The following is an 11,702-nucleotide window of genomic DNA, read 5'->3' as shown; positions in this document are numbered from 1 at the left end:
GAGGGAGAGAGAGAGAGAGAACAGGTAGACAGAGGCAGTAAAATACAGATAAAGTCTCACCTCCCCAGTTCTCCAGGCTGAACAGGTTGTTGAAGTTATGTGATACGTAAGGTGCTATCTTCTTCAGGTCGTGAGTTCGCACCCTGGTGGCCAGGAGGGACTGTTGACCAGGAAGAAGAAGAGAGTAAGTGCCTTGCAACTACCGTGTCATCTCACTCTGCACAAAATGTTGGGATTTGAACCGACAACCCTCCGGTTGCTGGCCCACCGCTCTAACCATCTAGGCTACCTACAATCCAACTACCATCTGGGATCCATAGTGCAGCCCTGATACCTTCCACCGATGTCTGTGTGCGTACGTTTCTATGCGTCTGGGCCCAATCTTGGATCTACAGTGTTACCTGCCAGGTGGGTGTCCATGAACAGTAGACCAGGGTGGGCTCTAACCTCTAACCTCTAACCTCTATGTTACCTACCTGGTGGGCGTCCCTGAAGGTGGTGTCCATGAGCAGTAGACCAGGGTGGGCTCTCACTGCCTTGGCAAAGCCCTCTGGACCCTCACGGAGCAGGACGTCACGGAACCCTAATGACGGATCACCTTGAGGAGGGCGAGGAGTGAGGTGGAGGGGGAGTTTCAATACATGTTGGTTTTTTAAAAATCTATCAATTAATCACAGAAACCCACAGGAGAGTCACCTTGTAGGGATAGGTTACAAAATGGAGGGGTGAATGAGAGGAGAGGAGAGGAGGAGAGGAGAGGAGGAGAAGGGAGGAGAGGAGAGGAGAGGAGAGAAGAGGAGAGGAGAGGAGAGGAGAGGAGAGGAGAGGAGAGGAGAGGAGAGGAGAGGAGAGGAGAGGAGAGGAGAGGAGAGGAGAGGAGAGGAGAATGAGAGGAGAGGAGAGGAGAGGTGAATGAGAGGAGAGGAGAGGAGAGGAGAGGAGAGGAGAGGAGAGGAGAGGAGAGGAGAGGAGAGGAGAGGAGAGGAGAGGAGAGGAGAGGAGAGGAGGCAGCTAATACAAAACTGAATAAACAATCACAGAACGCCTGTGTGTGTGCTTGTGTGTGTGTTTGTGTGTGTGCTTGTGTGTAAGTGGGTCACATCTCTAGTAGTTGATCTCGTTGGTACGTGAATGTGCTTGTCTCTTTGCCTACTACACACACGACTTAGAACCAGAGTGAGTTATTCCTTTTCTCTCTCTCTCTCTCTCTCTCTCTCTCTCTCTCTCTCTCTCTCTCTCTCTCTGTCTCTCTGTCTCTCTGTCTCCCTCTCTCTCTCTCTCTCTCTCTCTCTCTCTCTCTCTCTCTGTCTCTCTGTCTCCCTCTCTCTCTCTCTCTACCCAGGGTAATAAACCCATCTAATCCCTCTCCTCACATCCCTCCGTTTGCCAAATTAAGGAAGGGATCTGAGCACAATACAAAAATAATACCATTAGCAAGCTAGGTGTGTGTGCGTGTGTGAGTGTGGGTGTGTGTGGGTATGTGTGTGTATGTGTGTGTGTGTGAGTGTGTGTGAGTGTGTGAGTGTGTGTGTGTTTGAGTGTGTGAGTGTGTGTGTGTGTGTGTGAGAGGTTGTGTGTGAGTGTGTGAGTGAGTGTGTGTGTGTGTGTGTGTGTGTGTGAGTGTGTGAGTGAGTGTGTGTGAGTGTGTGTGTGTGTGTGTGTGAGAGGTTGTGTGTGAGTGTGTGAGTGTGTGTGAGTGAGTGTGTGAGTGTGTGAGTCAGTGTGTGTGTGGGTGTGTCAGAGAGGAGGATAACGATACAGATGTAGGATCTTAATTTGAGCCAGTTTGCAACAGCAGGAAAATAATCCTACAGCAACAGGAAATGTGGATTATACGCATTCACAACGTATTCACAACGTATTCACAACGCATTCACAACGCATTCACAACGTATTCACAACGCATTCACAACGCATTCACAACGCATTCACAACGCATTCACAACGTATTCGCAACGTATTCGCAACGCATTCGCAACGTATTCGCAACGCATTCGCAACGTATTCGCAACGTATTCGCAACGCATTCGCAACGCATTCGCAACGTATTCGCAACGTATACGCAACGTATTCACAACGCATTCACAACGTATTCACAACGTATTCACAACGTATTCACAACGCATTCACAACGTATTCACAACGCATTCACAACGTATTCACAACGCATTCACAACGCATTCACAACGCATTCACAACGCATTCACAACGTATTCGCAACGCATTCGCAACGTATTCGCAACGTATTCGCAACGTATTCGCCAACGCATTCGCAACGCATTCGCAACGTATTCGCAACGTATACGCAACGTATTCACAACGCATTCACAACGTATTCACAACGTATTCACAACGTATTCACAACGCATTCACAACGTATTCACAACGCATTCACAATGCATTCACAACGGATTCACAACGTATTCACAACGTATTCACAACGCATTCACAACGCATTCACAACGTATTCACAACGCATTCACAACGTATTCACAACGTATTCACAACGCATTCACAACGTATTCACAACGCATTCACAACACATTCACAACGTATTCACAACGTATTCACAACGTATTCACAACGCATTCACAACGCATTCACAACGCATTCACACGTTTTAAATCCTCATGATTCACAATACCAATACAAATCAATAAATACTAAAAACCAATCAAAAATCACAAAGTGAAAACAGGTTTTTAGATTATGTTAGCAAATTTATATATTATATATATATATATATATATATTTACATAATTCAGACCCTTTCATATGAGACTCAAATGAGACTCAAAATTGAGCTTAGGTGCATCCTGTTTCCGTTGATCATCCTTGAGATGTTTCTACACCTTGATTGGAGTCCACCTGTGGTAAATTCTATTGATTGGACATGATTTGAAAAACACCTGTCTATATAAGGTCCCACCGTTGACAGTGCATGTCAGAGCAAAAACCAAGCCATGAGCTAGAGGGAATTGTCCGTAGAGCTCCGAGACAGGATTGTGTCGAGGCACAGATCTGGGGAAGGGTACCAAAAAATGTCCCCAAGAACACATGTGCCTCCATCATTCTTAAAGTGAAGAAGTTTGGAACCACAAAGACTCTTCCTAGAGCTGGCTGCTTGGCCAAACTGAGCAATTAGGGGAGAAGGGCCTTGGTAAGGGAGGTGACCAAGAACCCAATGGTCACTCTGACAGAGCTCCAGAGTTCCTGTGTGGAGATGGGAGAACCTTCCAGAAGGACAACCATCTCTGCAGCACTCCACCAATCAGGCCTTTATGATAGAGTGGCCAGACGGAAGCCACTCCTCATGCCAAAAGTCAGGTCTGGAGGAAACCATACAATTCCCAGCATGCACCAAAAACTCCCAGCATGCACCATCCCTATGGTGAAGCATAATATGTTTAAAATGTCCTCTCAAAGACATGACTAAAATGCACATAGACACACTTAAAAACTCATTACAACACACACACATCACACAGTAGGCTTCCTTAGCTTCCTTTTAACATTTGACATTTTTCCATGAACTAAGAATTTAACCAGGTTGATTCAACATGGCCCCGACACAGACAGTTACTTGTTTTCTAGTGATGAGTTCTGACTAATAATAATTGCTAATTATCAGGTATCCTATGGAAATATTGACTGCCGTACTGCTGGCTTCTACACCAGAAGTTAATGGGTATCTGTAGGAGGAATGTATATAGTGGAGGTAAATAAGCTTGGAATGTATTGAGTGAAGGAAAGGCCATCACATGTTGGCAGGTACTGTACAGGTAGATGGAGAGATGTGTTTTTTTTGTGAGGAATGGGGAGGTCACGAGGTCAGGTCACATTAAGAGAGAAGGAACAGTTTATTGCCCGCATCACTTCCTGCTTTAGCAATAAATATGTAATGTTTAGAGAGAAAGAGGACGTCACCCAAATTGGGGGTATATATGCTACCACTGATGGGACCAGGTCTTTATCTTATACAGCTGTAAGGCCCAATAGGCCCAATGAGGAAATAAACTTTACTAATCGTCTGAGATTTTTTACTCTGCTTGTTTAGAATCTAACACTAGTTCCTAGAAAACTTCGCATTTTAAATTGTATTTTTTACTTTCTTTGCTCATAAAGTTTATTGTATTTTTAGCTGGTATATTTTGACTATTAAGGATATTTAACATCTCTGATCCTTGATTCCTGTAGTAAATATTAACGCAGACGCCGGACACTAGGTAGTAGTTAGTAGTTGGGATCCTAGTCAAACTCAGGAGACGTGCCATACCATCCACCCCTTCCGAGTATATTACAAGTTCAGTCCCTGGACAAAAAAAGTTGAGCTCAGGGCGAGGATCTCCTTCCAGAGAGGCATCAGGAATTGCTCCGCATATACTGTCCCCATCCATTCAGCCAGCAGGGTTCTCCGTCATCACGCACGCAGGAAAAAAAAGAACTCTCCGGAGAAAAGAGAGGAGGTTTGTTTCATAATTAAGTGCGGACTGTTGGTAAAGATGGTCAAACTGAAACATTAAATAAATAAAAATTCTGTTGTTGCATTTTTTATATAAATGATCATGGGATTGGCAGGAGAGAGACAACATTGGATATTTATATATGGGCCCCGTTCAGCATGGAAAACTCTGTTTTGTAAAGCGGTGTGCTCATAATAGGCTCTTATCTATTCAGTTGTGGGGGTTTTGCAGTCAGACACTCTGATGAAGACAGATAGTTTAGTTTGAGTTGTCACGCTCCTTATAAATCTCTCTCTCTCTCTCTGTTTCTCTCAGTCTCTCTCTCTTTCTCTTTCTCTCTACCTCTCTTTCTCTCTACCTCTCTTTCTCTCTCTTTCTCTTTCTCTCTACCTCTCTTTCTCTCTCTCTCTCTGTGTCTCTCTATCTCTCTGTCTCTCTCTCTGTGTGTCTCTCTATCTCTCTGTCTCTCTCTGTCTCTCTATCTGTCTCTCTTTATCTCTCTTTATCTCTCTCTCTCTCTCTCTCTCTCTCTGTCTCTCTCTCTCTCTCTCTCTGTCTCTCTCTCTCTCTCTCTCTCTCTCTCTCTCTCTCTCTCTCTCTCTCTCTCTCTCTTTCTGTCTCTCTCTCTGTCTCTCTCTCTCTTCTCCCTCTCTCTCTCTCTCTCTCTCTAATTATGCAGCATAAAGAAATGTGCACTCCGATCACAACATTCTATTCGGCGTGAGTTTTGAGTTCAAGGCAGCAATGTATCCTACCATTTCTACCGATCTGCCAGGTATGATTTTCATATGTACATTTTTTGTTTCATTTGAATGAGTTTGGTTTTGTCAGAATCATTGTCACATTAAACAAATCTGAATAGAAATGATACAAATCTCAAAGTTAAAATGTTATTAATGCAGGAGAACCAGCATCTGACCAGGAGAACCAGCATCTGACCAGGAGAACCAGCATCTGACCAGGAGAACCAGCATCTGACCAGGAGAACCAGCATCTGACCAGGAGAACCAGCATCTGACCAGGAGAACCAGCATCTGACCAGGAGAACCAGCATCTGACCAGGAGAAACCAGCATCTGACCAGGAGAACCAGCATCTGACAGATGATTCACTGTGAGGGCAGCTAAAGAACTAAGAGATAGTAGCAGGGGGACCATAACTAGGTTAATGTAGCAGGGGGACCATAACTAGGTTAATGTAGCAGGGGGACCATAACTAGGTTAATGTAGCAGGGGGACCATAACTAGGTTAATGTAGCAGGGGGACCATAACTAGGTTAATGTAGCAGGGGGACCATAACTAGGTTAATGTAGCAGGGGGACCATAACTAGGTTAATGTAGCAGGGGGACCATAACTAGGTTAATGTAGCAGGGGGACTATAACTAGTCTGATGTAACAGGGGACTATAACTAGGTTAATGAGTACTAATACATGAACTGCAAATATCACATTGATTTCTCTCTCACTCCTGTCTGCATCCCTTTCAATCCATCTTGACTTGGATAGTGAAGTGCAACATTGTAGCCTTTCAAATCAATCAGCTGATGAGTGTCTGGCCCAATGACTGTATAAATGAGGTCTGACCCCAAGCTGTCGCTAGAAAACTTGCAATATTGTTTCAGCTAGTCTGAACCCTCAGAGTTTCCCGTTCAAGTGAGCTTGGGACAGGCGCAGCTGTTTTTCTCAAAGGAAAATATGTTCAGGTATTTTATGAAGTCTCAACTGGATAACAGTTGATCTTTCACGCCGAGGCCTGCTGATTATTGACGGGTAGAAGAATTTTGTAAAGAGTTTTCAAATACTGTGAGGAACTGTTATCATTCATACTTAGACAATAAGAAATCAGACATGTCCAAAATGGGCAACTTTCCTACATTTGCTCGCAGGAGACCAGTTAACCTACTTCTACAAGGTAACTAGTTATCCTACTTCTACAAGGTAACTAGTTAACCTACTTCTACAAGGTAACTAGTTATCCTACTTCTACAAGGTAACTAGTTAACCTACTTCTACAAGGTAACTAGTTATCCTACTTCTACAAGGTGACCAGTTATCCTACTTCTACAAGGTGACCAGTTATCCTACTTCTACAAGGTAACTAGTTATCCTACTTCTACAAGGTGACCAGTTATCCTACTTCTACAAGGTGACCAGTTATCCTACTTCTACAAGGTGACCAGTTATCCTACTTCTACAAGGTGACCAGTTAGACTACTTCTACAAGGTAACTAGTTATCCTACTTCTACAAGGTGACCAGTTATCCTACTTCTACAAGGTGACCAGTTAGACTACTTCTACAAGGTGACCAGTTAGCCTACTTCTACAAGGTGACTAGTTATCCTACTTTTACAAGGTGACCAGTTAACCTACAAGGTGACCAGTTATCCTACTTCTACAAGGTGACCAGTTATCCTACTTCTACAAGGTGACCAATTAGTCTACCTCTACAAGGTGACTAGTTATCCTACTTTTACAAGGTGACTAGTTATTCTACTTCTACAAGGTGACCAGTTAACCTACTTCTACAAGGTGACCAGTTATCCTACTTCTACAAGGTGACTAGTTAGCCTACTTCTACAAGGTGACTAGTTATCCTACTTCTACAAGGTGACCAGTTATCCCACGTCTACAAGGTCACCAGTTAACCTACAAGGTGTCCAGTTAGCTACTTCTACAAGGTGACCAGTTAGCTACTTCTACAAGGTGACCAGTTATCTACTTCTACAAGGTGACCACTAAACCTACTTCTACAAGGTGACCAGTTATCCTACTTCTACAAGGTGACCAGCTAATCTACTTCTACAAGGTGACCAGTTAGTCTACTTCTACAAGGTGACCAGTTAGCTACTTCTACAAGGTGACCAGTTATCTACTTCTATAAGGTGACCACTAAACCTACTTCTACAAGGTGACCAGTTACCCTACTTCTACAAGGTGACCAGTTATCCTACTTCTACAAGGTGACCAGTTATCCTACTTCTACAAGGTGACCAAGGTGACCAGTAATCCTACTTCTACAAGGTGACCAAGGTGACCAGTTATCCTACTTCTACAAGGTGACCAGTTATCCTACTTCTACAAGGTGACCAGCTAGTCTACTTCTACAAGGTGACCAGTTAGTCTACTTCTACAAGGTGACCAGTTAACCTACTTCTACAAGGTGTCCAGTTAGCTACTTCTACAAGGTGACCAGTTATCTACTTCTATAAGGTGACCACTAAACCTACTTCTACAAGGTGACTAGTTACCCTACTTCTACAAGGTGACCAGTTATACTACTTCTACAAGGTGACCAGTTATCCTACTTCTACAAGGTGACCAAGGTGACCAGTAATCCTACTTCTACAAGGTGACCAAGGTGACCAGTTATCCTACTTCTACAAGGTGACCAGTTATCCTACTTCTACAAGGTGACCAGTTAACCTACTTCTACAAAGTGACCAGTTAGACTACTTCTACAAGGTGACCAGTTATCCTACTTCTACAAGGTGACCAGTTAGTCTACTTCTACAAGGTGACCAGTTAACCTACTTCTACAAGGTGACCAGTTATCCTACTTCTACAAGGTGACCAGTTAACCTACTTCTACAAAGTGACCAGTTAGACTACTTCTACAAGGTGACCAGTTATCCTACTTCTACAAGGTGACCAGTTAGTCTACTTCTACAAGGTGACCAGTTATCCCACTTCTACAAGGTCACCAGTTAACCTACTTCTACAAGGTGACTAGTTATTCTACTTCTACAAGGTGACCAGTTATCCTAAATCTACAAGGTGACCAGTTATCCTACTTCTCCCTGTCCACATTAAGATGATAGAAAAACCAGACACGTGCTCATCGCTCACATCTCACTCCTAACAAAATACAATGAAAAAATTGACATACCTCGTAAATGATGGTATGATATAATCCTTTACTTGTTTCTAACAAGAGTAGGACATTGTCAACAACGTTTCAACTCCGAGAATGAGAATGAATGTAAATGAATGTAATTAATAGATGCATTAACAGAAATGAATGTGACCAATTATGGGGATTAACGGTACATTTTCTGCTGGTAACATTTGTTTTGGAGAATTACTAATTACTATCAATTGGATACAACGAAATTGGGGAGAAAAAAGGGTTAAAATTCAAAAGAAAAAAAAGGTGATTGTTTTCAACCCCCTGCTCTCAGGATCCCTACTCAAAAACATCTTCCCGCGATTATGCCCCCAAGCAGACACCACGACGGCTCTCAACGAACTACTCTGGACTATGTGCAAACTGGAAACCGCATATCCTGAGGGCCGCAGTTATTATAGCTGTGGACTTTAACAAAGGATATCTGAGGAAAACACATCTACTGTGCTACATGCACAACAAGAACCCTGGATCATTGCTTCTCTCTGGCTACAAGCCCCTCCCCTGCCCTCAGTTTAGCAAATCAGATCATTCCTCCATTCTACTGCTGCCCACTTATAGAACAATAACATAAACAGGAAGCTCCCTGAGAACAGTTCAAGGTTGGTCTGACCAATAGGAATCTATGCTTTAAGACTGTTTTGGTCATGTGCACCGGATAAAGTTCTGGGTTGCTTCAGAACATTTCCCAGTATACACTGACTCGGGAATGGGTTCATCAGGAAGTGCATAGAGGATGTTGTTCCTACAGTGAACTTATCCAAACCAAGAACTTATCCAAACCAAAAACTGTGGATAGAAGGCAATATTGACGCAAAACTGAAAGCGCGACCAAAACATTTAACCATAGAAAGTTGAGTGGGAACGTGGACGTGTACAAACAGACCAGCGACGACCTCAGTAAGACAATCAAAGAGGCAAAACGACAGCACAGGGACAAAGTGTTGCAATTCAATAGCTCAGACATGAGACATACTGTGTGTGGCAGGGACTCAGCCACGTAGGGGACACAGACTCCTCGCTCCCAGAAAAGATAAACACCTTCTTCGCCCAATTTGCGGAAAACAACATTGAGCCGTCGGCTCAAGTCCCCAACACCCACAAGGACTGTGTGCTCTCGTTCTTCATAGCCGGCTTCAGTAAGTCATTTAAGCATGTTAACCCTTGCAGGTCTGCTAGCCAAGACAGCATCCCATGCCGTATCCTCAGAGCATGTGCAGACCAACTGGTGTCTGTTGTCCCCAGTTGCTTAAAGATGCCCACCATTGTTCATGTTCTCAAGAAAAGTAACTGAACTAAATGACTATTTGCCCCGTAGCACTCACTTATGTCATCATGAAGTGCTTTGAGGGGCTAATTAAGGATCATATCACCTCCACCTTACCTGTCACCCTAGACCCACTTCAATTTGCATATCGCCCCAACAGATCCACTGCCCTATCCCACCTGGACAAGAGGAATATCTATGGAAGAATGTTGTTCATCGACTACAGCTCAGCCTTGAAGAAGGTGCAACAGCGCCTCTTCAACCTCAGGAGGCTGATGAAATTAGTCTTGGCACCTAGGACCATCATGAACTTGTACAGATGCACCATTGAGAGCATCCTGTCGGGCTGCATCGCCGCCTGGTGCAGCAACAGCACCGCCTGCAACGGTAGGGCTCTCCAGAGGGTGGTGTGGTCAGCCCAACGCATCACCGGGGGGGGGGGGGGGGGGGGGGGAACTACCTGCCCTCCAGGACAACTACACCACCCGATGTCACAGGAAGGCCAAGAAGATCATCAAGGACAACAACCACTCAAGCCTGTTCACCCCGCTACCACCCAACAAGGCGAGGTCAGTAAAGATGCATCGAAGCTGAGACCGAGAGACTGAAAAAACAGCTTCTGTCTCCAGGCCATCAGACTGGCTATTAAATAGCTTTCATTTGCTGGCCTCCGCCCAGTACCCTGCCCAGAACCTTAGAGGCTGCTGCCCTATGTACATAGAGTCATCGAACACTGGTCACTTTAATCATGTTTATATACTGTTCCACCCACTTTAAATGTATATACTGTATTCTAGTCATGGCTCATCCTATATAACTACTGCTGTACACTTCATATGTATACACTATATTCTAGTGTGTGTAGTCTTTGTTTTGTTGGAGCTAGAAACACAAACATTTAGCTAGGTATTACTGAACCGTTGGAGCTAGAAACACAAGCATTTAGCTAGCTATCACTGAACTGATGGCGCTAGAAACACAAGCATTTAGCTAGGTATTACTGAACTGATGGCGCTAGAAACACAAGCATTTAGCTAGCTATCACTGAAACGTTGGAGCTAGAAACACAAGCACTTAGCTAGCTATCACTGAACCATTGGAGCTAGAAACACAAGCATTTCGCTAGCTATCACTGAACCGTTGGAGCTAGAAACACAAGCACTTAGCTAGCTATCACTGAACCGTTGGAGCTAGAAACGTAAGCATTTCGCTAGCTATCACTGAACCATTGGAGCTAGAAACACAAGCATTTAGCTAGCTATCACTGAACCGTTGGAGCTAGAAACGTAAGCATTTCGCTAGCTATCACTGAACCGTTGGAGCTAGAAATGTAAGCATTTCGCTAGCTATCACTGAACCGTTGGAGCTAGAAACATAAGCATTTCGCTAGCTATCACTGAACCGTTGGAGCTAGAAACATAAGCATTTCGCTAGCTATCACTGAACCGTTGGAGCTAGAAACATAAGCATTTCGCTAGCTATCACTGAACCGTTGGAGCTAGAAACATAAGCATTTCGCTAGCTATCACTGAACCGTTGGAGCTAGAAACATAAGCATTTCGCTAGCTATCACTGAACCGTTGGAGCTAGAAACATAAGCATTTCGCTAGCTATCACTGAACCGTTGGAGCTAGAAACATAAGCATTTCGCTAGCTATCACTGAACCGTTGGAGCTAGAAACATAAGCATTCGCTAGCTATCACTGAAACCGTTGGAGCTAGAAACACAAGCATTTCGCTAGCTATCACTGAACCGTTGGAGCTAGAAACATAAGCATTTCGCTAGCTATCACTGAACCGTTGGAGCTAGAAACATAAGCATTTCGCTAGCTATCACTGAACCGTTGGAGCTAGAAACATAAGCATTTCGCTAGCTATCACTGAACCGTTGGAGCTAGAAATGTAAGCATTTCGCTAGCTATCACTGAACCGTTGGAGCTAGAACATAGCATTCGCTAGCTATCACTGAACCGTTGGAGCTAGAAACATAAGCATTTCGCTAGCTATCACTGAACCGTTGGAGCTAGAAACATAAGCATTTCGCTAGCTATCACTGAACCGTTGGAG

At 44.0% G+C, this 11,702-nt stretch overlaps 1 protein-coding gene across 1 annotated transcript in view; it reads right to left on the bottom strand.

The window, feature by feature from the left end:
• The window catches only part of LOC109885465 (pyruvate carboxylase, mitochondrial), a 290,100-nt gene that overhangs the window by 93,982 nt on the left and 184,416 nt on the right, over positions 1-11,702 (bottom strand). The window contains exons 5-6 of the mRNA XM_031793063.1: positions 477-598; positions 61-160 (exon numbers count right to left, since the gene is read on the bottom strand). Coding sequence (XP_031648923.1) covers positions 61-160; positions 477-598 — 222 coding nt within the window. The remainder of the gene's footprint in view (positions 1-60; positions 161-476; positions 599-11,702) is intronic.

This window comes from Oncorhynchus kisutch, linkage group LG16 (assembly GCF_002021735.2).
Source record: "Oncorhynchus kisutch isolate 150728-3 linkage group LG16, Okis_V2, whole genome shotgun sequence".
NCBI classification, from domain to species: domain Eukaryota; kingdom Metazoa; phylum Chordata; class Actinopteri; order Salmoniformes; family Salmonidae; genus Oncorhynchus; species Oncorhynchus kisutch.
Note: the sequence above shows the minus strand (reverse complement) of the source record. Positions and strands in the feature narration are given on the sequence as shown.